General features: G+C 47.8%; 2 protein-coding genes and 2 long non-coding RNA genes across 6 annotated transcripts in view; 2 read left to right on the top strand and 2 right to left on the bottom strand.

Moving 5' to 3' along the window:
- Window positions 1-580, bottom strand: part of PRR5L (proline rich 5 like) — a 142375-nt gene extending 141795 nt beyond the window's left edge. For 2 of the 3 annotated variants that reach the window (XM_072791142.1, XM_072791139.1), the window contains exon 1: window positions 298-572. The gene's annotated coding sequence lies outside the window, so the exon portion shown is untranslated. Of the gene's footprint in view, window positions 1-297 lie in introns of all 3 variants that reach the window. The other variant, XM_072791149.1, reaches the window with a different exon arrangement.
- Window positions 581-662: 82 nt separating this feature from the next.
- On the top strand, window positions 663-5427 carry LOC140612916 (uncharacterized). Its single transcript, XR_012014043.1, has 3 exons — window positions 663-3023; window positions 3646-3730; window positions 3831-5427. It is a non-coding gene; the product is annotated as an uncharacterized lncRNA (long non-coding RNA).
- A 342-nt stretch (window positions 5428-5769) lies between these two features.
- COMMD9 (COMM domain containing 9) lies at window positions 5770-20998 on the top strand. The gene is made up of 6 exons (XM_072791152.1): window positions 5770-5920; window positions 15147-15272; window positions 17011-17150; window positions 18197-18231; window positions 19064-19167; window positions 20179-20998. The coding sequence occupies exons 1-6, from the start codon at window positions 5870-5872 to the stop codon at window positions 20317-20319; spliced, it is 597 nt and encodes a 198-aa protein (XP_072647253.1). The 5' UTR covers window positions 5770-5869; the 3' UTR covers window positions 20320-20998.
- LOC140612917 (uncharacterized) lies at window positions 8518-16815 on the bottom strand. Its single transcript, XR_012014044.1, has 3 exons — window positions 16217-16815; window positions 14834-14951; window positions 8518-8998 (listed from the first exon to the last, which is right to left on the bottom strand). It is a non-coding gene; the product is annotated as an uncharacterized lncRNA (long non-coding RNA).
- Window positions 20999-26207: the final 5209 nt, after the last annotated feature.

Below are 26207 nucleotides of genomic sequence, written 5' to 3'. Positions count from 1 at the left end.
TAACGGCAGCTGTTATTAAGGGAACAGTCATTTCCATAAACCCACACGGGGCCTGAAGTTTCTTGTCACCCACCTACATGAGAGGCACTGAATGAGGGTCAGATAGGCAGAGTGCTCCCCTACCTGGGAGGCTGCAAACTCGCCCTCGGTTGCTTTTGCTTATTGACTCGTTTGCCAACCGGCGGTGGCTCTCTCCAGTTTCTGGAAACAGAAACTCGTCCTCCTCAGGCTGGACCCTCCACCATTGCCTTGGGGCCCCGGCCCCGTCAGCAGCCCTCAGCCCGTCTCCCGTGTTACCTGGTCTGGTTCCTTCCTCCAGGGCAGGTCCCACCTTGCAGGGGGGTGGTGAGGTGCCACGGCCTTCCAGCCTCCTGCGAAGGTGACATTCTGGCGGGCCCGGCTGTCCCCGGGCCTGGGTCTCCACTCAGTTCCCACAGCCCTGGGGCCTGAGGACTGCCGGAGAGGCAGGCGGATGAGATGAAAAGCCCATACCTCCCGCAGGAAATAATTGTCCAGCTGATTCCAGAACTGAAAATCACAAGTATAACGTTGGAGAAAGGAGAGCAAAGTGCCATTCAAGGCCATTGTCACAGCCTCCTCTCTGTGTTATCAGGGGAAACAAAGAGGCCCTGTGTGTGAGGACAATGCCTTGTGTTACCAGCCACTTCTGTGTTGTTCCTGGGGACGGGAGGCTGAGAAATGAGGCCACAGGGCCCTCCCAGCCTGATGCGCTCTGGACTTCCCTAACCGCGACCTCCGGGCCAGCCAGAGCCCAGAGAAGAACTCTGCGGGCTCCCAGCTCCCGGGGTTCCGAAGTGGAGGGAGAGGGGACACTCCCCCAGGAGGGACCAACGGGGTCCCTGCTGGCCTTCCAGGCATCACGGATCGACAAACGGCCTCCTCTCCCGCCCCTCTTCTTTTGCTGCCTTTCAGAGGCTCACCAGGAGTTAGAGCTGAAAAGAATACAGACATCATGTCTCCAAATACATTGGCCATCATCTCCTCCAACCCCCGGCCTCCGGGAGCGGCCCCTGACCAGGACCAGTGCCGGGCTGCGGAGCACGCTAGCAGCGGTTGCAAGGCCAGGTGAGTCATTATGTGGCAGCCTCAACTGAACACCCCCTGACCCCCCAGATGGACCCGGCGCTGCATTATCTGCAAGCTCACAAAAGGACCCCGTTTGCTCCTGCCTTCAAATCCCCCACGGATTTGAGTTCCGTGGTCTGCCACGAATTCCCCACGGATTATGAGTTCATTTTCTGATCTTTAGTTTTCCCACTTGTAATCTGGGAATATTCATGGGTCACTGTGAGGATTAAATGAGTTTACACATGCAAAGCTCTCAGAACAGTGCTCGGCCCAGACCAATCCCGTGAGAAGCATGAATGGGACATGAGATGCCCGCCTGCAACTCGCTTAGGTTCGTGGTGAGACAAGATGCAGAGAGCTGGAAACCCAGCATCTCAAATACAAACGCAGCCTGGCCATCGACTATGACCTAACTTTACCCCATTGGGTCCCCAAGGCAAGTTGGGCACTAACGAATACTCCGCTCCGGCAGAGAGAAGGCAGGTGATGACACGCGGGGCGGGGGTGGGGGGCTGACTGTGACATACATGGAGTGGACCGTGGGGACTTGAAGAGCCCGTGCCTATCTTCAGGGAGGCAGCCAGGACTCAGCTCCAGCCAACTGCTGCAACGTGCAAGGTAGGAGCAGCATGGCTAGGCCTGCCAATTTTTAGAGAAAAGCCAGACCTCTGGATTTTCAGGTCACACTTCCTAATTTTGAAATACTCTGTTAATTAATTAAGACACTGTGAGTGCAAAGGGAGCTCCAGATCATGCAGCCTGTGTTGCGTCATCTGGACACAGGCAGCATGTCCAAGCCAGGGTGTGCCTGTCATTTTCAAGTCTTCTGTCCCCAACTTGCCAGCAGTGTCCCGATGAGCTGATCAGGCCACTTCAACACCAACACTTAAAGCAGGTGGCATAAGACCAAAAAGGTGACAGCCCCTTTCTCTGTGGACACCTGCCATCCTCTCCATCCATGGAATGAGGGTGAGGAGAAGGGAAAACAGGAAAATGAGGGGGCTCTCCCTAAAGGACCACAGGCCCCTTGGCCTAATCCACCTCCTGCAGGTGTTCCTCTGATAAAGAAGGCAGCCCAAAGGGAAGACCAGGGGCTTAAGCCCCCAGAATCTCCATCAGTCACCTCAAGTGAACATCAGTAGCCCAAATGATAACATGTGCTGGCTCTGCAAGTTTCAACTCTGAAGCAAGCTTGCTCACGATGAGACACCACTTCACACCCACCAGGATGGCTACAACCAGATGGATGCTAACCGATGTCGGTGAGGATGTGGGGGGATGGGACCCCTCAGACATGGCCGATGGGAAGGTATATGGCACAACCGCTCCGGGAAACAGTCTGGAAGCTCCTCAAAAAGTTAAACACAGGGGATTCCTGGGTGGATCAGTGGTTTAGCACCTGCCTTCGGCCCAGGGCACGATCCTGGAGTCCCGGGATCGAGTCCCACGTCAGGCTCCCTGCATGGAGCCTGCTTCTCCCTCTGCCTGTGTCTCTGCCTCTCTCTCTCTCTCTGTGTGTGTGTCTCTCATGAATAAATAAATAAAATCTTAAAAAAGAAGTTAAACGCAGGGTTACCCCGTGACTCCTGAGTATATATCCCAAGAGAGATGGAAATACAAATCTACACAAAACTCTGTTCAAGAGTGTTCGCAGCAGCATTAGTCATGACAGCCAAAAGGCAGAAAGGACCCAAATATCCATCACTCGATGGATGGATAAACAAAATGTGATCTATCCAGGCAAAGGAAATTACTCAGCCATCAAAAGGAATGACGTACTGTTACACGATACACAATGCAGGTGACCCTTGAGAACGTCAGGCTAAGTGCAAGAAGTTGATGAAAACAACCGCATCTGCCTCCATGTGTATGACGTGACCAGAAGAGATCAATTGAGAGGACAGAAAGGAGATTCGTGGTGGCCTGGGGCTGAGGTACGATGGAGGGAGAAACGGGGAATGATCACTAAAGGGTGTGGTTTTCCTTTTTTGGTGGTAAGTATGGTCTTGCATTGTGGGGATGGTCCCCCAACTCTACGAATATACCCAAATCCACTGAATTGTACACTTCGAGGGGGTAAACTGTATATGTGAATTACCTCCCAATACAGCTAGCAGCAGCAGCAGCAACAAAAAACTCTCAAACTAGGATTGCTGCCTCTACTCACCTTCTATTTAAAAATTCTGCATCCATGCTGCTCTCTTCATATCAGCCCCGCCGGAGAAGACAGGACAAATGCTCTAAAAAGATGCTTTTCTTCAAAGGCTCCGGGCCCATGCGAGGGTGACTAACTAGCCTGGTTTGCTCAGGATCACCCCAGTGTTAGCACTGCAAGTGCTGCGTCCCATGAAATCTCTCATTCTTGGAGAAACCGGGATGGCCGATCACCCTAGGGCAACCCTTTTTCATAGCACGGGAATGCTCTGCCCTTTGCAGCTGCCAAATGGCTAAAACAGAGTCTCCAAATAAATAATCCCGATCTCTTTGGGGTATAAATCATCCTCGAGCTGCCCATAAGGGCCAAAAGGTATTTTAATTGCTGTTTCCATTTTACAGAAGAGGAGAGTGAGGCTCAGGGAGATGAAGTAACTTGCCAGAAGCACACAGGAGCCAGGAATGGAGCCTGAGTCTGTTTCTCAAGGTACCCTTTCCACTCATTATCTTGTCTGTCATCACACCACTGGGCTGATGGTGCAGGAACAACACCCTTAGACTGTTTTTGCTCCCCCCCCCCCGGGAAGGTAGTCAGATATCCAGGAAGAAGCAGGAGTTCTCAGCTATGGGAAGACAATGAGACATACGCAGCTCAGCAGTTAACAGCACAGACTCTGGAGCCCAGCTACTCAAGTTTGAATCTGGGCTCTTCCACTACTTAGCTGTGTGACCGTGGGTAAGTTACTTGATGTCTCTCTACCTCAGTTTCCTCCTATGTAAAATGGGAAAAATAAAAATGCTGTGTGTGTTTCTGTGTGTGTGTGTGTGTGTATCACATAAGATCATTATAGGAAATAAGCAAATCAGTAAGTGTGAGCAGATAAGAAGGGAGCCAGGCACATGGCAAGTTCATTAAATAAATGAAAGCAGAAGCTCATATACCCAGAATCGGAAAGAAATCAGGTTAGGCCTAACAAAAACCAGGTAGTGGGACCAAATCATGGAAATAAATTCTGACATTCTATTCTGTTCCTTTCTGTGAAAACATTTATGGTTTAGCAATTGCTGGAAGCTCTCCAGACCACAGACAAATCTTTAAACGCATCATGGTAGTGGCCGCCTGGGATGACAGGGTACACGGTTGCAGGCTCTATCACTGACTGGAGCCCAGGGGGGTCCCCTCCTATCATACCTGCCCATAAGGCCAGATGTCCTCCCCCCGGGGGGCGGGGCAGCAAGTATCCCTCAGCTCTGCTCTCTGCAATAGGTGTGATCTGCATCGTTTTAAAGATGTGGAAACTGAGGCTCAGAGAAGTTCAAGAATTTGCTCACAGTACAGCTAATAACATGCAGGGTTGGGATCCAAACGTGGGTGGAATTCTAAATCCTCTACGCTGTGTGGCCTCTATGTATTAGTTACACTGCTGTGTTGTAAATCACCAAACTTAGTGGCTTGATGCAACAAACATTTATAATCATAGAGCTCTTCAGAAATCCAGGAGTTTGCTCAGCCGGTGGTTCTGAAACTCTCATGAGGTCGTAGTCAAAATGTTGGCCAAGGCTACAGTCATCCCAAAGCTCTGCGGAGCCTACTGCTTCTAAACTCAGTTAATGAGGTTGCTGGCAGCCTTGGTGTCCTGCTGGCTCTCGGCCAGGGGCTTCAGCTCTTTGCCCACACGGACCTCTCCAGAGGGCTGCTCACAACAGGACAGCTTAGTTTCCCCCAGGGCAAGAGGTTCTAGAAAAAGGCACAGACACAAGAGAGTATCCAAAAGCTGCAATCTGGGCAGCTCAGGTGGCTCAGCACTTTAGCGCTGCCTTCAGCCCAGGTCATGACCTTGGAGACCCGGGATCGAGTCCCACGTCGGGCTCCCTGCATGGAGCCTGCTTCTTTCTCCTTCTGCCTGTGTCTCTGCCTCTCTCTCTCATGAATAAATAAATAAAATTATACAATGGAATATTACTCAAATACCCACCATTTGCTTCGACGTGGATGGAACTGGAGGGTATTATGCTGAGTGAAGTAAGTCAGTTAGAGAAGGACAAACATTATATGTTCTCATTTATTTGGGGAATATAAATAATAGTGAAAGGGAATATAAGGGAAAGGAGAAGAAATGTGTGGGAAATATCAGAAAGGGAGACAGAACATAAAGACTCCTAACTCTGGGAAACGAACCAGGGGTGGTGGAAGGGGAGGAGGGCGGGGGGTGGGGGTGAATGGGTGACGGGCACTGAGGGGGGCGCTTGACGGATGAGCACTGGGTGTTATTCTGTATGTTGGTAAATTGAACACCAATAAAAAATAAATTTATTATAAAAAATTTTTAAAAATTAAAATAAATAAATTAATTAAATTTAAAAATTAAAGCTGCAGTTCTTTATCAATAATCTTAGAAGCGACATATCATCTCTTCTGCCGCTTGATACCGGCCACTGGGGAGGGGACTAAGCAAAGGTGTGAAAACCACCTGCAGGTGCATCTCTAAGTCAGCCTGGACTCCCGCCAGCGATCGCTGCCTCCGGCGCCGGCCCCGAAAGACTACAACCCCCGGCATGCCCTGCGGCGGCGTCGGAGCCACGTGACCAGCCTCCCCGCGTGTCGCCGTCAGGTGACTCGTGGAAGATGGCCGCGTTGACAGCGGAGGGTTTTGCCGCGCTCCAGAGCCTGCTGAAGGTAAAGTAAAACCGTGGCGAGGTGAGGCCTCGGCCCCGGGTCCTTGGGACGGAACGGGAATTGGGGCCAAACGGGGCGTGATTTGGGGCCATGACTCAGGCCTCGCGGCTTCCGGAGCCTCTTGAGAGCGGGCTCGAGGTTGATGCTGCCCCGGCAGGCTGGTGGGGGGGCAGCGACGGTGATGGGTGTGGACGCCGCCCGGGGCTGCCCCCGCCGCCCCGCCCCCCGCCATCCCCCGCCCCCCACAGCTGAGAAGGCTCGGTCCTGCGCGTCCTCGCGGCCCCGCGGCACGAGGGCCGGACACGCCCCTGAGGCTCCTCCGAAGCATCACGTGGCTCCTTCCAACCCACGGGGACGACGGGTGGGTGGGAGTGACCTGTTTGACCTCTGTTTGCCCCCTGCTCACCTCTGCAGACGTCACGCGTCGATTTGCCTTTCTAACAGAATAGAAGATCCGGTTGGGACCTGTTTTTTTTTTTTGGCACCACTCTCCCCCCCCCCCGCCCCCTCCCTTCCCCCCTTTGTTTTAACTCCGGATGAAGACAGTCCAGGTGGTGACTCTCCGCAGTTCGTGGCGCAGCATCCTCGCGGTTAGCCGGCCGGCGGTCCCGTCCTTTGTCTCAGCAGCCTCCGCAGGGCCCCCCTCTGTCCTCCATCCCTAAAAGCGGCTGCTCCGCGATGGTCCCAGGTGTATCCCCAACAGGTGCATCCTCAGCTTCCGGCCCCCAGCAGTCGTGATGGGAGTCCACGAGCGGAGTAGGGAGACTGAGACTGGAAGCCTATAGGGCTCTCCGCTCCCAGCCCCGGTCCTCAACGCCCTCCTCGTGGCCGCTCGGCACACCCACACCCACACCCACACCCACCCTATTATGCCTATTCCTTGTATGGACTTGATTTTTTTTTTCTTTAATAAACCTTAAAACAGTATTATTCATGCATAACACAGAAAAGTACGCACATCGTAAGTGCACACAGCTCAGTGGCCTGTTGCACACCCATGGAACCCTCGCTACGCTCAAAAACCAAACATCACCAGTATTGCAGGAGTCTCTCTGTTGTTGCTTCATTACCTCCCTCACCTGCCCCGTTGTAACCACTGTCCTTGCTTTTATCTATTAATTTATTTTTAAAAGATTTTTATTTATTTATCATAAGAGAGAGAGAGGCAGAGACCCAGGCTTTTAAAATCAATTCAATATTGCCCATGTTTGAGCTTCACATAAATAGAATATATGGCATATACTTTTTTTTTTTTTTTTTTGCTTGCCATTATGTAGCAATAGTTCATGAGAATGAACTGTTCTGTGTATTTTCTCTTTTAGAGAATTACTTCAGGGTGCCTGGGGGCTCAGTCATCGGCTCAGGGTCCTGGGATCAAGCCTGGCATCAGGCTCCCTCTGCTTCTCCCTCTCCCCACTGTTCATGCTGGCATGCTCTCTTCTCTCTCTGTCTCTCTCTCTCTTTTTTAAGATTTTATTTATTTATTCATGAGAGAGAGAGAGGCAGAGACACAGGCAGAGGGAGAAGCAGGCTCCATGCAGGGAATCCAACGTGGGACTCGATCCCGAGTCTCCAGGATCAGGCTCTGGGCTGAAGGCAGCGCCAAACCGCTGAGCCACCCGGGCTGCCCTGTCTCTCTCTTTCTTAAGTAAATAGATAAGATCTTGAAAAAAAATTAGGTTTTTATTTTGAGGTAATTATAGATGTACATGCGGTTGTAAAAAGTAATACGGAACGATTCCATTTGCCCTTTGCCCAGTTTCCCCCTATAGAAACATTGTGCAAAACTATAGTATGATATCCCAACCAGGTTATTGACTTTGATACACTCAAGATACAGAACGTGGCCATCACTACAGGATCTTTCCTGATGCACCTTTATGGCCACATCCACTTCTCCAGTGCCCTCACCCTCTCCCTTATCCTCTGGCATTCACTGATCTGGTCATTTCTATAATTTTGTCATTTGACGAATGTTCTGTAAATGGAATCATACAGCATAGAACGTTTTGCAATTGGCTTTTTCACTTAGCCTATTTCTCTAGAGATTCATCTCTGTTGTGTGGATCAATAGTTATTTTCTTTTTACTGTTGAGTAGTATTCCATGGTATGACATCGAGACTGTTTCCAGTTTTCTGCTCTTACAAATAAAGCTGCTATAAACATTTGTGTGCAGGTTTTGATATGAGCACCAGTCTTTATCTGGAATACACGCCCAGGAGAGTACAATCGCCTGATCATTTGGGTAGTTGCGTGGTTAGTTGTTTTTTGTTTTTGCTTTGAAAAAACTGCCAAACTGTTTTCAGAGTGGCTGTACCACTTCACCTCCCCGCCAGCAAGGCATCAGTGATATTGTTTGTCCCCATCCTTGCTGGCATTTGTTGTCATCACTGTATGTTATTTGAGCCACTCTGACAGGTGTGCATTTGTATCTTGTGGGGGTTTTAATTTGAATGTTTCTTTTTTTAAAATTTTTTTTATTGGAGTTCAGTTTGCCAACATATAGCGTAACACTCTGCTCATCCCAAGTGCCCCCTCAGTGCCCATCACCCAGTCACCCCAACCCCCCGCCCACCTCCCCTTCTACTACCCCTTGTTCACTTCCCAGAGTTAAGTGTCTCTCATGTTTTGTCACCCTCACTGATATTTTCACTCATTTTCTCTCCTTTCCCTTTATTCCCTTTCACTAATTTTTATATTCCCCAAATGAATGAGACCATATGATTAATGATTTTGGACGTCTTTTCACATGTTTATTTGCCGTCTGCTTATTTTCTTCAGTTAAGTGTCTATGTCTTTGCCTAGAATCTAATTGCGTTGTTTGCTTTCTTTCTTTTGAGTTTTTTGAGATTATATATTCCAGACAGTAGTTCTTTGTCAGGTATGTGGTTTGCAGATATTGTCTCCTAATCTGTAGCTGTCTTGTCATCCTCTTCGTAAGGGTGTATTCGTTTACTAGGGATGCCATCACAAAGTACCACACACTTAGTGGCTCGACCAACAAATTTATCGTCTCACGGTTCTGGAGGCCAGAAGTCTGAGATGAGGGTGTCAGCCAGATTGGTGACTCCTGAGGACTGTGAGGGACAGTTTGTGTCATGCCTAGTTCCTGGCTTCTGTTGGTTGCTGGCAACATTTAGTGTACCTTAGCTTGTAAATCTCTGCACTCATCTTCATTTGGTGTTCTTTTTGCATCTGTGTCTACATTTCCTTCCCCCCCCCCCTTTTTTCCCTTTCTTCCCTTTCTTCTAGAAAGCGTGAGCAGGGGAGGGGTGGTACAGAAGAAGACAAGCAGATGGAGAGGGAGAGAGAATCGCAAGCCAGCTCCACCAGCATGGAGCCCAGCATGGGACTCAACCTCATAACCCCCAGATCACAGCCTAAGCTGAAATCAGGAGTCCAGTGCCCAACTGACTGAGCCTCCCAGGCACCCCTCTGAATTTCCTTTTTTTTTTTTTTTTTAAGATTTTATTTATTTATCCATGAGAGATATATAGAGAGAGGCAGAGACATAGGCAGAGGGAGAAGCAGATTCCCTGTGGGGAGCCCGATGTGGGACTTGATCCCGCCACGCCCTGAGCTGAAGGCAGATGCTTAACCACTGTGCCACCCAGGCATCCCTCTACATTCCCATTTTTAATAAAGACACCAGTCCTATTGGATTAGGGTCCACCCTGTGACTTCCTTTTAATTAATTACGTCACCAACAATTCTGTTTCTAAATGAGATCACGTTTTTGAGGTACTAGGAATTAGGATTTTAATATATGAATTTTACAGGCACATCATTCAACCTATAACAGGAGTCTTTGCAGAGCAAAAGTTTTAATTTTGATGAAGTACATTTTACCAACAATATTTCCTTTTATGAATTTTACTTTTGGTGTCATGTCTGAGAACTCTTGGCCAAGCCATAGATCTCCAAATTTTCTCCTCTTTTTTTTTTAAGTTTTATAGTTTTACATTTACATTTTACATTTAAGTACATAATCAATTTTGAGTTAATTTTGTATGATGTGTGTGAGACAGTTTGGGATTTATTATTATTATTATTATTGGCCTGAGACTGCCTGGTTGTTTCAGAACTGTTTATTGAAAATGCTGTCTTTCCTCAATTGAACTGTTTTTGCAACTTGTCAGGAATTGGGCAAATTTGTGTGGGTCTATTTCAGGATTCTCTGTTTTGTTCCATTGATCTCTTTGTTTATTCCTTTGATAATACCTCACAGTCTTAATTTCTGTAGCTATGTAATAAGTTTTGAAATCAAGCTGATTTCTCCTACTTCATTCTTTATCAAAATCGTTTTAGGTGTTCTAGCTATTGAGCTATTTCTTTGCTGTCCTATATAAATTTTAGAATGATTGTGGATTGTGTCTATGTTTTAAAAAAAACCTGCTGAGATTTTTATAGGAATTGTGTTAGCCCTGTATATCAATTAGGGGAGAATTGACATCTTTAGTGTGTTGAATTTTCCAATCCATTATATATCTCCCCATTTATTTAGATCTTTATTTATTTGGGGGGCACCTGGGTGGGTCAGTTGGTTGAGTGTCCTCCTCTTGGTTTGGGCTTGAATCATGTCTAGTTCCTAGCTTCAGCATGGAGTCTGCTTGTCCCTCTCCCTCTTGCTCATGAGTTTGCATGCACACTCTCTCTCACCCTCTCTCGCTTTCTCTCAAATGAATAAATAAGTCTTTTTTTTTTAAGATTTTATTTATTTATTCATGAGAGACACAGAAAGAGAGAGAGAGAGGCAGAGACACAGGCAGAGAGAGAAGCAGGCTCCATGCAGGGAGCCCAATGTGGGACTCGATCCCGGGACCCCAGGATCATGTCCTGGGCTGAAGGCAGGCGCTAAACCACTGAGCCACTAGGGCTGCCCTAAGTCTTTTTTTTAAAAAGTTTATGGATTTTTTAATAATCTCTACATCCAACGTGGGGATTGAATTCACAACCCTGAGATCAAGAGTCCCATGCTTTTCCGACTGATACAGCCAGATGCCCCTGATAATGTACTTTTAATTCCAGTGTTTATATATTCATTGCTAGTATATAGAAATACAACTGTTTTTTTTTGTGTGTGTGTGTGTGTATCTTGTATCTGCAAATATGCCAAACTCACTTATTCTAGGTTTCTTATACATTCCTTGAGACTTTCTGTGTAGACAATCATGTTATCTGCAAATAAGGACACAGGCAGAGGGAGAAGCAGGCTCCCTATGGGGATCCCGATGCGGGACTCGATCCCAGACCCCGGGATCATGCCCTGAGCCGAAGGCAGACACTCAACCACTAAGCCACCCAGGTGCCCCTGTTTCTACTTTTCTGATCTGTATATATTTTATTCCTTTTTCTTATTTCAGTGGCTAGAATTTTCAGCATTATGTTGAATAAGAGTGATATCGGCAGACGTCCTTGCCTTGTTCCTTACTTAAATTTCCACCATGAAATATAATGCTATCTCTAGATTTTTTTTTTGTAGTGCTGTATATCAAATTATGGAAGGTCCCTTCTATTCCTAATCTTAGGAGAGAGTTTTCATCAAGAATGGGTATTGAATTTTGTCAACTGCTTTTTCTGCATTGATTGATACTATGTGATTTTCTTCTCTCCAGCCTGTGAATATTGGTAGATTACATAGGTTTTTTTTTTTTTTAAGATTTTATTTATTTATTCAAGAAACAGAGAGAGGCAGAGACACAGGCAAAGGGAGAAATGGGCTCCATGTGGGGAGCCTCATGTGGGACTCGTTCCCGGAACTCCAGGATCACACCCTGAGCCAAAGACAGATATTGGACTGTGTACTTGTTTTTTGTTTATGTTTTTGTACAGTCTTTGACTTTGATATCAGGGTAATACTAGCTTTATGAAATGAATCGGGAAATGTTCCATCCTTTTTTTGTTTCCTAGAAAAGATTGTGTAGAATTAGTTAATTCTTTCTTTAAATGTTTGTTAGAATTCTCCAGCAAAACCATCTAGGCCTGGAAATTTCTTCTTGGGGAGTTTTAAATTATGAATTCAATTTCCTTAATCATGATAGGGCTATTCAAATTATCAGTTTCATATTGGGGGAACTGTGGTAGTTTGTGTTTTTTGAGGAATTTATCCATTTTGTCCAAGCTGCCAAATTTGTGTGTATAGAGTTATTGGTGGTTATTCCTATTTTCCTTTTGAAATCTTCAGGATCTGTAGCGATATGCCCTGTTTCATTCCTGATATTGGTAATTTGTGTCTCCTGTCTAACTTTGACAGTCTTGCTAAAAGTTTGTCAATTTTATTGACAAAGAACTAGTTCTTTGTTTCATTGATTTTTTTTTTTTTCTCTTGCTTTCAATTTCATTGGTTTCTGCTCTTTGTTGTTTCCTTCTTCCTTTGGGTTTATTATGCTCTTCTTTTTCTATGTTCTTGAGATGGAAACTTAGAGTATTGAGAACTTTACTCTTTTCTAATATATGTGTTTAATGCTGTAAATTTCCCCCTCAATACTATCGTGACTGTGTCCCAAAAATCTTGTGGTTTCTCCTTTCTTTTGTATGCATTTAGTATAACTTTTAGAGTGTAATTTTTAAAATTTCCCTTGAGGCTCCTCTTTGATCTGTGGATTATTTAGCAGTGTGTTTAAGTTTCCAAGTGTTTGGATATTTCCTTCTCCTCTTCCTGTTAGTGATTTCTAGTTTGATTCTATTGTGGTCACCAAGAACACACTCAGTACGATTTCAGTTATTTGAGGTTTGTTTTATGGCTCAGAATATGATCTGTCCTGGTAGATGTTCAGTGGGCACTTGAAGAGACTGTTCTTTTGCTACTGGGTAGTGTTCCATAAGCGTTGATTAGATTGATCGATGGTGTTGTTGAAATCTTCTGTGTCCCTGTTGAATATCTGTCTGGTTGTTCTATCAGTTGTTGAAAGGTGGATGTTGACGTCTCCAGCTGTATTTGTGGATTTGTCTGTCTCTAAGTTCTGTCTCTTTTTACTTCTCATGTTTTCTGGCTCTCTCACCGGGTGCATATATATTCAGGATGTCTTCTTAGGAGATAGAACCTTTTATCATCATGTGATGTCCCTTTCTGCCTCTGGTAATTTTCTTTGCTGTGAAGGCTACTTTGTCTGATATTATTGTAGCCTCTCTTGATTTTATTTCATTAGTATTCGCATAATATATCTTTTCCCATCCTTTTAATCTATCATTATATTTGAAGAGAGTTTCTCACAGACAGCATTTAACAGTTATATCTGCAGCTCATATTTAATTTACTGTTTATAGCTAATGTAATTATTGAATATTAGAGCTTAAGTCTGCCATTTAATTTTTTGGGTTTTTTTTTTTTTTTATCTGCTCTTCTGTGTTTTTTGTTTCTTTTTACTTTTTCTTGCCTTCCTATGGGTTATTTGAACATATTTTTGGAATTCCCTTTTGGTTTATCTGTAGCATTTTAAAATGCATTTCTTTTTATAATCTTTTTAGTGGTCGCTCTAGTAATTACATTTACATACATAACATCACAGTCTATTAGTGTCATCATTTTACCAGTTAGAGCTGAAGTATAGAAACCTTACTTCCCTTTATATCCCTTCCCTCATTTCTGATATAATGTCTTAAATATTTCCTCTTCATACATTTAGAGCTGCAATTTTTGCTTCATCTTTTAAGCAGAATTTAGAAATTCAAGAGAAGGAAAGTCTATCATATTTACCCTTATTTTTGCTTGTTGTGTCCTGTCTTTCTTCCTGATGTTCCAAGCTTCCTTTTATTGTTTCCTTTCTATTAATAGAACCTCTTTTGTCTTGTGACAGATTTTCATAATTTTCATTCATCTGAGAATGTCTTGATTTCCTCTTCATTTTCTGAAGGATATTTTTTGATGGGTGTAGGATTCTGAGTTGACAGTTCTTTTCTTCCAACGCCTGAGAAATATTGTACCACTTCCTTCTTGCTTTCATGAGATCTGATTTGAAATCTACTATTATTCTGATTATTCCTTACAGATAAGATACTGTTTTTTCTCTCACTGCTTTCAAGACTTTTTCTTTGCCTTTAGTTTCCTGGAGTCTAATTATGATGTATCTTGGTATGGATTTCTTTGGATTTATCCCTTGGAGAATTTGCTTAGGTTTTTGAATGCATACAGTTATGTCTGTAGCTAAACTTGGACAATGTTCAGCCATTATTTCTTTAAGTACTTTTTCATTCTTGCCCCTTTTATCTTCCCCTTCTAGGACTCCAATGACATGAATGTTAGATTTTTTTGGGTATAGTCTCACAGATCCCTGAGGCTCTGTTCATTATTTCCAGTCTGTTCCCTCTGTGCCAACTGGGTAATTTCCTAGTGGCTTTGTGTTTCAGTTTACAGACTCTTTCCTCTGTCCCTTTCATTCTGGTGCTAAGCCCATCTACCAGACTTTTAATTTTAGTTATTGTATTTTTCAGTTCTAAAATTCCATTTTGTTCTTTTGCATCTTCTTTTCCTTTGCTTTTTTGTTTTAAGCATGTTAGTAATTACTGGTTGAAGCATTTTTGTCATGGCTGCTTTAAAATCTTTGTCAGATGATTTTAACATCTCTTATCTTGATGTTGGCATCTAATGATTGTCTTTTTTCATTCAATTTGAGATCTTTCTGGTTCTTGGTATGATGAATGATTTTTGGTTGAAACCTGGTCATTCTCGTGTTATACTCCGAGATTCTGGAGGGTTTCTGCCTAATTACGACCTGATGGAGAGGAAAGTCCAGGTTCTGCACTTGGCTCCTACTGACACCCAGAAGTGGGGGTTCCTTGTTACTGCTGGGCAGGGGTGGAAGTTCTGGCCCATGTTGTTACTATTAATACCATGGGGTGGTGGGACTTGTTGCCACTCCATGGGGATGAAGGTCCCAGCTCCCTACTTGGAAGAGAAAATCGAGGAAACTCACCGCCATGTCATTTCTTGGTCTTGCAGGTGAGGCCCACAGCAGGCCCGTCTTCCCCCCTCCCCACCTCAGAGTGGTCTCACGTTTGTTTTCTACACAGTGCCCAGCAGGTTCAGTTGTGCTGAGAAGGGAAAATAAGGCAAAGTACATCTGTTTCATCCCTCCACAACCGGAAATGTCCTAGGCACTTTTAAGTCTTGAGTCTCAAAGGTATCACACCACGACTGAGACAATATTATGTTCTGAAACATGTATTTTCAGACTCTGAATGGGTTTTTTTTTTTTTTTCTCTCCCCATCTGTGAATTAATTCATAGGCCTCCTCAAAAGATGTTGTCAGACAGCTGTGCCAAGAGAGCTTTCCCAGTTCAGCCCTTGGCTCAGAAAAACTCTTGGATATGACATGCTCCAGCTTGTCTGTGACCCAGGAGGAAGCAGAGCAAGTAAGTATGGTCAGAAATGACCTTTGGCCACTGGCTTCTCAGCTCATTAGTCTCTTTCTTAACTTCCCTGTCGTTGCCACATCCAAGGAAATTTTTCCCCTGAAATGTCTGTTGAAATTGTAACAAACTTAAAATAGATTTTTATTTTAATGCTAGTAAACTTAAAAGCTATTATCTTTAAACCTTCACTTCCTTATGATAAATGAGACAAAGATGGGAGAACTCTACCCAGGATCAGAGGTCCCGGCCATTTCCTTTTCAGACTTGTTCCCTAGACAGCGTGGACAAAAGCCAATCTTTGTGATTTTTTTCCCCTCTAACTTGCCACTGCTGATAGGTTGTCAGCTGGGTAGCTTAGAAAGTCTTCTTAGGGGACACTCAGCAGAGGCTCTGAGACCTGAATATGATTCAGGGGGATGCTGCTGGACCCTACCTGACCTCAGCTGGTTGCTAAGAGGAAGAGGGAGGTGACTCCATTTATGCAGTACTCACAGCCTTCTCTTTTTAGGGCAAATAGGCTCCTAAAATAGGAGTTCATTCAAACAGGCCTACATTATTATTATTACTATTTTTAAACCAGGGCTCTGTTCATTGAAGTCAGCTGTAGAACAGTAAAAGGCAGCAGCCAGATTATGGAAGTGAGTTGAAGACTTAGTTTGGGTTCCCCAAAAGTTGAGCCTGAGGCTGAGAGTGAGCCTGGGGAGGTGAGTCTAGAAAGCACAAAGGAGGGAATGGGGAAAATCTAACAGGGAAGAGAGGCAGAGCCATGAAAGAATGAATGTGTTAATGACTGGGTATCGCTGTGGACAACGGGGCTCAATCTTGGGATTCTGTAAGAAACCCTGGGGAACACACCCCAGAATTGTCACCCTGGAGGGCAGGGAGGTTGGGCATTTATCCATTGACATTCACCCCTCATCCGTGGAGGGTTAACATCACCTCACCACTTGGTTGTGCCTTTGCAGCTGAGCAGCCTCCCGTGTCATCAGAGAAAGCTGTAAAGCAGTCACCTCGAGTCTTCTCAGTTTCAGCTAAGCATTGTTGTACTGATAGGGCAGCCACAGGCCATCCTTGGCTACAGATTCAGTTGGAAGGACCTAGGGTAGAGCACAGCAAACTAGCAGGGCAGTGTCAGGCCCTCCTCTTCCACAGGGGAGTCAACACAGCCCACCGGGATCTATTTGTTTTCTTTGCCCTTTTAGATGACAGCCTAGGGGCAAGGACACCCTGGATTCAAAGCCCAAACCCCGCAGGAACCAGTAACCCTGGTAGCAATTCAGCAAGCCCAGCTTCGGGTTCTGGCAGGCGGCATGCAGCCACACTAGGGGGGCCCAGAGCTACGGGCTCAGGAGTTCCTGCAGACCTCCCAGAGGCCCAGTGCAGTGTTGCCTAGTAACACAGCTGACTTTTCACTTCTCTCATGTTACCAGGGAACGGGCTAGAACTGAAGGTCAGATTCTGTGCACAAGGAGAGGGGACTTATTAACCCTTTGCTCCCAAACAGAAGTTTCTGGCATGTTGACAGGTTCCTATGTCAGACAGCTACACCTGTCTTCTAAAGCAGTAGGTAACTTAGAGGTGGGCCAAGGCACCTGGGCATCAGCATCTGTGACAGAGGCCTCAGAACCCATGGGACCATTGGGACGTGTGGCGGTGTGTGGCAGGCCCTCTCCCCAGCAGCGGGGGTATAGAGCCCTGCCCCCCGCCCCGCTTCTCACCACGCAGGCCTATCCTGCAGCTGCTCCAGGCTCTGCACCGTCTCACCAGGCTGGTGGTGTTCCGTGACCTGTCCTCTGCCGAGGCGATCCTGGCTCTCTTTCCTGAAAATTTCCACCAGAACCTCAAAAACCTGCTGACGAAAATCATCCTAGAACATGTGTAAGTGCTCATTTCTTGATAGTTCCTTGTAATACTTATGTAACAATATTTTAGGTCAATAAATACTCCTCTTCAGTGTCATTTTTCATGGCTAAGTATATTCATAAAGAAATTCTGTATAATTTTGTTAAGAAATTCCTTAGTGTTGGATGTTGAGGCCATTGGCAGTTTTCACTTTGACTTACTGTGGAAATTTTGCTCACATGCTTAATTATCTCCTTCCTGGTTAAAGGCAACAGTGAGGCTTCTGCTCTGTGTTCTCAAGTTGACCGTCAGAAAGGTCGCACCAACTGGTTCTCCTTCCCCCACCTTCATCAGCACTGAGGGAATTTTTTTTTTTTTATTTTCCCCCAACTCACAAATGTGCCTCATTTCAGTTTATATATCTTTGAGAGTAGTGATGTCAGATACCTTTTTCATACATTTGATTGATCATTTTTGTTTCTTTTGTGAATTACCTAAATATTTTCTGGAAAAACCCATTAGATACATACAATTTTAAGCAGGACTGATTAACTGCTGGTCAGCAGGAGGCTTCAACAGAGATCTTGGGTAGTGATAGCAGATTATGCCTGCTTGCCCCCCAAGGGTTTTATTTATTTAGAAGCTTTCTCACACGTGACCACATTTTATTTCTCCCTCTGTTTAGCATCTCACTATGATGCTCCCTGCTGTAGCATTAGGCAGGTCTATTTGGGTGTGTTTTACATAAAATGCAATACTTTGTGGGGTTAGGTGCTCGATAAAAGAGAATAGGTTGACTTTTAGAAGGTAGCACAGTAAGAATGCAATTCATTAAGCCTTTCCTTTTTCATTTCCCCCCTAAGCTACGAAAACTAGCAGCACGTATGGCCTTTACATCTCGGAGCTTTGTCAACAAAAAACTGGCTCTGCAATGGTGGGAAACATTTCTGTGCTCCTTCCCTGCGAGGGAGTGATGAGAGGCTGGAAGACCCCAAACAGGGTAGAGGCCAGGTCCACCGGCCTCTCTCATGATCGATTCTCATCCCTTCTCTGTCCTTTTTTCATCTTTCCCTCTTAAACAGCTCTACTTGGCGAACTGAAGCCCAAGCAAATCAGAGTGAGTACCAAGAAACCCGCCTTCCTCCCTCCCCTTCCTTCCTGGCCCCGGCTCGAACCCTGCCAGGTGGCCAGAGCTTGTAACCAAAACCTCAACGTTGCTTTAACCTCATCCCAAACTGAACAGTGTGTGTTGTGCTTTTCTTTTTAATTTCACTTTTTCTTTTTTTTCCTGATTATAAACTTAATAGAAATACGTTGTTAAAAAAAAAGAAAAAAGAAAAACTTCAGAAACATCCAAAGCAGAAAGTAAAATAATTAAAACAGTTCTATTTCCATTAGGGGAAAAAAAAAACTGGTGGAAATTGAATTAGTTAGAAGGAGTGAATATAAGTGGGTGTTTAATAATGGTTCCTAAACTTCCTCTGAGCTGGTCACGGTGTCGACACACCATAGCATTAGCTCGTCTGGCCCTCCCCGCGGCCCTGGGAGTGAGGCTGAGATAATCCCCACTTTACAGATGAGGAAACAGGCTCAGAGGTTGGAAATGGTTGCACCCATCTTCAGGCCAACTCTCTCTCTCAAACCAAACCTCTTCCTGCCATCGTGGAAGCTTATACATTTCCTAAGACTCCAGCCCCATCCTCATCTTCTCTGCCTTGTGTCATCTCTCACTTTGTGCCTTTGTGCTGACATCTGGAGGCTTGGATGTGCCGGGAGAAGCCCCCACGCGCGCCCACCATGAACCAGTGCTAGGGGTGGGCGGCCTGGAGCCCAGGGAGGGACTTGCCCTGTGGCTCAGGAGCATGACCCAGCCTTCACCTGCCTGACCCGGAGGAAAGGCTTGGTAAAGTGAGCGGCGTGAGCGCTGAGCCAGCCCATCTCCTTCACAGTCTCGCTGCCACGCCTGGTCGACCTGGACTGGAGAGTGGACGTCAAGACCTCCTCCGACAGCATCAGCCGCATGGCCGTCCCCACCTGCCTGCTCCAGATGAAGGTATGCCCGCTGCTGCTCACGAGAAGGGAAGAAGGGGCAGCAGTGACTTGGCACCCCTGCCCGCACCATCAAAGCTCCCAAAGAGCTCTGGGACCTCCGACCCCACAGAAGAAAATTCAGCACCCCCCATGCAGTCTTTATGTGCCAAGAATCGTATTAACACATTACAGACATAATAAAACAGACCCCGAAGGTTGAAATTGTAAAATGATAAGGCAAACACAAAACACGAGTTTTAAAAATGGTTTTCTGCTCCCTGAAGTCCACCTGGACACTAACGGGGAAGTCTAGCTTTCACAGTGGGGGCATGCTGTCGGGGTGCAGCTGGCCTTCTTGGCCTGTCTGGTTCCTCATGTGCTGCCACTGCTTGTAACGCGGCTGCGCGAGAGCTCCTGTTAGCAGTTGGAGAAGGATCAGACCTTCGTTCTCGTGTGCTCGGTGTTACCTTCACTTTACAGATCTCTGCAGGAATCTTTTTAAACCACATATCCATTGTTAGGGTTTGTTTCGTGATGCTGTACTTACTTAACCACACACCCAGAAACGCAGCGCTCGTAAGAAAATGAAAAAGTAAGGGTGCCTCTAACAGCTAAATTTTTAAACACTGGCAGGGTTTACTTTTGTTTTTAAAGAATCAAATAAATATAACCAGGAGCTGTAATGGCTTTTCTGCATCCCCGCGGATTCTCACGCACCCCTAGAGCCCTCTGTGTAAAGTCCGTGTATGGGTCCGTGCAGTGTGTTCTCACTCGGATGCTGAGAGTCAGGGGCCCGAGGGCTGAGTGGCCCTTGGCTTCTCTGATACCGGCCCTGAGCACCCCCTTCCCAGAGGGGAATCTCCTTCCGTCTCCTCATTTGCTAAATGACTCCAGTGCTAGGACTCTGTCGCTCTGAGCAAGGAGCCTGTCTTCAGAGGTTCACCAGAGTGCAGGAGGGCTCCCATGTCCAGAGCTTGCGTCTAGGCTTGTGGGAAGGGGCGCCTCTGACATTTGGGCCATGTTCTCTTTTCAGATCCAGGAAGATCCTAGTCTGTGTGGAGACAAGCCCTCCATCTCAGCTGTCACCGTGGAGCTGAGTAAGGAGACGCTGGACACTATGCTCGACGGCCTGGGCCGCATCCGCGACCAGCTTTCCGCGGTGGCCAACAAATAACCCCAGCCAGCTGTCGGCCCCGCCGCCGGGCCCCAGCTGCCGGCCAGAGGTGGGGCGCCTCCCAGCGCACGGGCTGCCCCAGAGCAGCAGCTGTGCCATCGTCGACAGGCCGGGTGGTGGGGACCGGGAGGGGGCTGCCATCTGGAAGGACAGCTGGATTAGCAGGAAGCGGCCGTGCCCCCACACTGTTCTCCTCACTCGTCATCCTTTCCTCTCTGAAGCTGGTGAGCAGAAGCCTCCATCTCTGGAAGACTTCATCACCACCGTGAGGGGGCATCTGCCCCATCAGCCGCCTCTGCCTGGCAGATTGGAAAGCTCAGGCCTACATTGTGGGGCTCCTCTAGGAAGTGCCTTTCCTGCATTAGGTCTGATTAGTCCGTTTCCAGCCCTGAACACAGGGAGGTAATCAAGCGGGTGATGCCAGCGGTTGCAGCTTCTCTGTCAGGAGCCGGGCAGATCCTACGGAGCAGGGCCACTGCGGTGTGGTCCACCCCGACCTATGGCCAGAGCCCTCCCGAGCCGCGTCAACCCTGCCCGACCTCCTTCCAGCACAGGGAGTCTGGGATGGGCGCTAATTTCCTCCCTCCTGAAGCCAGAGGGCCCTTCCTTGGTGTAATGCAGCCATTTCAGGGAAAGAAGTGGGAGTGACTGGAAATAAATACCAGTTCTAAAACCTTCATGCCTTTTGTCACGTTTTTCGAAGCCTCCGTCCTTGACGTGCACTGTTGCCTTTATGCCAATGCTCCCTCTTGTTCGTAAGCCTGATCCCAACTTCTAATTCTCAGCTAGGTTGGGAGCCCAGGGCGACCTGCAACCAGGCTGGCGCCCCTCACCACCTTGCATATGCTCATCTGCCACGTGGAATCAAAAGAAGGTGAGGCTGATGGTGTGCACCTATCCCGAGGGCCAAGAGCCAGGGTGCAAGCAGTCCGCGGAGCTGAACCCTCCCGGTCACGGCGGCCACTCACAGGTGTGTGCAGGGCTGTCCCCTCGTGGCCCACATCACCCCATGGCGACAGCACCCTGCCTGCCGTCTGCGTGCTTTGTCTTGGCGGCTCTGGGAGGTGCGTGGGGACGCGGAGGGAGCTGGAGGCAGAGCCCTGGGGCGGCAGGATGGCTCCAGTCAGGCTGCCAGGGCTGGAAGCCAGCTCTGCCCCTCGGTGGCGAGGGGCCTGGCCTCTGAGTCTCGGTTCTCCCCCTCCCATGTTTAAAAATTAAATGAGGATAATAATAGTACCTGGTTCCCAGGGCTGCTGTGAGGATTCAGAAACCAGGTCCCTGAAAGCACTCATCAGCACGTCAGGGCAGTTGAGAAAGGCTCAATCACGTTCGCTTTGACTCTTAAAGGAAAGGAAGGTGGAAAGCTCTCTGCAGTCAGTTTCATTTAGTGTCGCGCGGTCGGTGCGACAACGAACGCCACCATCCTCCGTTTATTGATGAGGAAATCAGCTCATTGAGGTGAAGTCGCCTGCTGGTAAATGGCCTCATTAGGACCTGGGCCCAGATTTCTCTCACTTTCCCGCTACCACACAGGACTGTGCAAGGGACGTGGAGTTCTGTGACTTTAGCTCCATTTGGAAAATACCGGAGCCAAAGTACAGATGAGAAAACTCCCGAGATGCTAGGAATGTCCCGGAAAAAATCCCAAGCTCCTCTGCTGTTTGTCGGAAGCCGAGCGAACCTTCTGTTAGCATGGCGGTTCTTTTAACCCTTTGGGGGCTGTGTCCACTGATAATCTATGAAAGCCGTGGATCCTTCCCATAGGAAATGAACATTCCATTTCTTATATTCAGTGGCAAGAGTTCATGGACCCTGGAAGCCAGCCCAGTGTTTGCGGATTGAGAGCCCTCGTCCTACTGTCAGGCTGACTGCAGCCTTTGAACTCAGCCCCTCTGTTCTCCTTCTGGCCCCTGTGACCCACCGTCAGATCTCCAGATCTCTGCTCTCTGGGCCTCCCAGGGGCATCCATGAGAAAGGAAATTGAAGCAGCATCAGTGTCTGGGCAGTTGACTGTCATTCCTTTTTTTTTCTCTTGGCCTCTTTTTTTTCTTTTTTTTTAAATTGGAGTTCAATTTGCGAACATATAGCATAAAACCCAGTGCTCATCCCATCAAGTGCCCCCCTCAGTGTCCATCACCCAGTCACCCCAACTCCCCACCCACCTCCCCTTCCACCCCCCCCTAGTTCATATCCCAGAGTTAGGAGTCTCTCATGGTCTGTCTCCCTCCCTGATATTTCCCACTCATTTTCTCTCCTTTCCCCTTTATTCTCTTTCACTATTATATTCCCCAAATGAATGAGACCATATAATGATTGTCCTCCGATTGACTTACTTCACTCAGCATAATACCCTCCAGTTCCATCCACGTTGAAGCAAATGGTGGGTATTTGTCATTTCTAATGGCTGAGTAATATTCCATTGTATACGTAAACCACATCTTCTCTATCCATCATCTTTCGATGGACACCGAGGCTCCTTCCACAGTTTGGCTATTGTGGACATTGCTGCTATGAACATTGGGGTGCAGGTGTCCTGGCATTTCACTGCATCTGTATCTCTGGGGTAAATCCCCAACAGTGCAATTGCTGGGTCGTAGGACAGGTCTAGTTTTAACTCTGAGGAACCTCCACACAGTTTTCCAGAGTGGCTGCACCAGTTCACATTCCCACCAACGGTGTAAGAGGGTCCCCCTTTTCTCCGCATCCTCTCCAACATTTGTGGTTTCCTGCCTTGTTAATTTTCCCCATTCTCGCTGGTGTGAGGTGGGATCTCATTGGGGTTTTGATTTGTATTTCCCTGATGGCAAGAGATGCAGAGCATTTTCTCATGTGCATGTTGGCCATGTCTATGTCTTCCTCTGTGAGATTTCTCTTCATGTCCTTTGCCCATTTCATGATTGGATTGTGTGTTTCTCTGCTGTTGAGTTTAATAAGTTCCTTATAGATCTTGGATACTAGCCCTTTATCTGATACGTCATTTGCAAATATCCTCTCCCGTTCTGGAGGTTGTCTTTTAGTTTTGTTGACTGTTTTTTTGGCTGTGCAGAAGCTTCTCATCTTGATGAAGTCCCAATAGTTCATTTTTGCTTTTGTTTCCCTTGCCTTCATGGATGCATCTTGCAAGAAGTTACTGTGGCCAAGCTCAAAAAGGGTGTTGCCTGTGTTCTCCTCTAGGATCATTCCTTTAGCCACGTCGACCTGAACAGAACCATCTGGGTGTATGGCCTCTCGGGGGCATTCAACAAATAACCAGAAAATTCAGTGAACGTCTGCTACCCTTCACTTTCTCTTAAGGTGTTTGCTTCTTACTGTTAGGGAGGAGGGATTGTCTGCAGATGCCGTATTTCTAGCTGGCCTGATCCCATCTTGGAAAAACATCTTCGATTCTATCTATTGATCTCAAAGAAATTTCTCCTCCTCAGGGCTTGTCTGGTTTTCCAGTAGTACTTTGGGTAATGAACAGATATCTGCAAACTGTCCTTTCCTTGGGACATGGCAAGGCATGGACGTCCAGACTCCATGCACAAAGGGCGGTGATAGATCTGTCATTGATGCCCGTGCTCCTGGAGGCCCGGCGCTCTCCACCCGCCGGGCCACAGCCGAGAGCGTAGGGCTCGATTCTAATCAGCGTGCACGGCCTGGAGATGCCCTCGTGATTGTACGTGCCTCAGACGGGGCCAGTCTGTGTCTTTCCCAAGGACTTTTCCTGCTGGAATCTGCAGCAAACACCATCTCCTGCCTCGGGGCTCTGGTGATGAAGCCGGGGTGCTTGGGTCCGTCTTCCTGCCACACAGGGAGCCCGATGTTGGGACTTGATGTGGGACTCGATGTGGGACTCCAGGATCACACCCTGGGCTGCAGGTGGCGCTAAACTGCTGCGCCACCGGGGCTGCCCTTATTTTACCTTTAAATTGGGAATACATTGCATGGTCAAAAATACCAAAGGAGGAGCGCCTGGGTGGCTCAGTAGGTTAAGCACCTGACCCTTGATTACGGCTCTGCCCCCCGCCATGCTCTGTCAAAAAATAAAATATAAAATAAATAAATTAAAATAAAATAAAAAAATAAAATTTATCGAAAGCAACAAAAGTGTGCGCAACAAAAACTCCGTCGCACACCCCAGTCCCCAGGTCTCCTCCCCAGGGGCTTGGGCGGTATCAGTTTCTTTCGTGTCCTAGAGACAGACTTGGCCTGTACCAACACCCTGCCCCTCAGTCCAGGGGTCAGCAAACCAGCTCAGCCCCCCACCTAGGCCAAGGCCGGCTCACAGCATGTTTTTGCTCAACCTGAGAGGGAATCACAGTTTTTACATTTTTAAAAGATTTTAAGAAAACCAAACAAAAAGCAAAGAATATGCGACAGAGGCATCCTATGGTTTGCGAAGCCTACAAAACATTTACTATGTGGCCTTTATTACAAAAAGTTTGGTCAAAATCTAATCAAAAGATGGCATTCTCTGTACACTCTGCTTTTATGCTCGCTCCACGATCTATCCCGAAGCCCTTTCTGTTGGAATCGCTCAGAGTTGCTTCATGGGTTTCTTTTTTTTAATTTCTTTTTTAAGATTTTATTTATTTATTCATGAGAGAGAGAGAGAGAGTCAGAAACACAGGCAGAGGGAGAGGCAGGTTTCATGCAGGGAGCCCGACGTGGGACTCCATCCTGGGATCCTGGGACCATGACCTGAGCCGAAGGCAGATGCTCCACCGCTGAGCCCCCCAGGCGCCCCCTTCCCGGGTTTCTAAGGGCAGGCGGAACTCTGCTGTCCAGGCTGCCGCCTGCGCTGTTACCTTGTCCCCTTGAGGACACGCGTGCCCAGGGCTGCTATCGCCACACCGCAGCCTGGGGCCTCACAACCTCGAGGATGCAGCCCCGCAGCCCCTGGCGCCAGGCACCGACAGCAGGACACCCTGATTCCGTGTTGGGGACGGTCTGCTTCCTGGCTCACGGCCACTGTCTTCTCGCTCTGTCCTCATGCAGCGGAAGGGGCGAGGGAGCTCCCTGGGCTCTCTTCTGCGGGGCCCCGACTCCGTGCAGGGCCCCCCTTCACCTGCAAGGGCCATGACCCCGTGCACGGCCCCCCTTCACCTGCGAGGGCCCCGATCCCATGCACAGCTCCCCTTCACAAACTACGAGGGCTCTGACCCCATGCATGGCCCCCCTTCACCTGCGAGGGCCCCGACCCCATGCACGGCCCCCCCTTCACCTGTGAGGGCTCTGACTCCATGCACGGCCCCCCTTCACGAACTGCGAGGGCCCCGACCCTGTGCATGGCTCCCCTTTCCCTTTATCCACCTGTCCACTCCTCTTCCCACTCTCCTCCTTTCCCCCCCTTTCCTCCCCGCTGCCGCGTGGCCTCTCAATACTGTAGAGAGAGCGAGCGGGCGGGTGAATGGACAGATGTGTCCAAGCGGACCAGGAGCTGCAGCGCGTGCGGGGCCCAGAACTCCACTTCCTGGGACCCACTGGATCCCAGCTCAATCTGATGCCTTTTCCCCCAAAACTTCTCACTTCTGAGTTCTGCTCTAATGAGAGGAGTCCTGGCCAGAAAGCCCAGCCGCCAGCTGCCCAAACCCCAAAGCCGCTGTCTGCGGGGTCCCGGGTGGAGGAGCCGGCGCGTGCTGGGGAAGGTGCTGGAAGGGCCTCTTCCCCAAAGCCTCCTGTGATCCAGACGGTGCAGGAACCGAGCTGCGCTTTGCACCATCGCCGAGCAGGGCCCTTCGCGGTCTGGCGGCCAGCGTAAGCCCAGTTCTCTCCAGCTGTTTGCTTTGCTCGCAGGGCGGAGAACCCGGAGGCAGGCCCTGTGCCCACCGACACGCTTAGAAGGGTCAAGCCTGGAAGTAACCGACGTGTATCACGCCCGCCCACAGGCACCAGCCGGAACTGCA

The sequence above is a fragment of the Canis lupus genome, chromosome 21 (genome assembly GCF_048164855.1).
Source record: "Canis lupus baileyi chromosome 21, mCanLup2.hap1, whole genome shotgun sequence".
NCBI lineage: Eukaryota > Metazoa > Chordata > Mammalia > Carnivora > Canidae > Canis > Canis lupus.
This window is presented reverse-complemented; position numbering and strand designations above follow the sequence as displayed.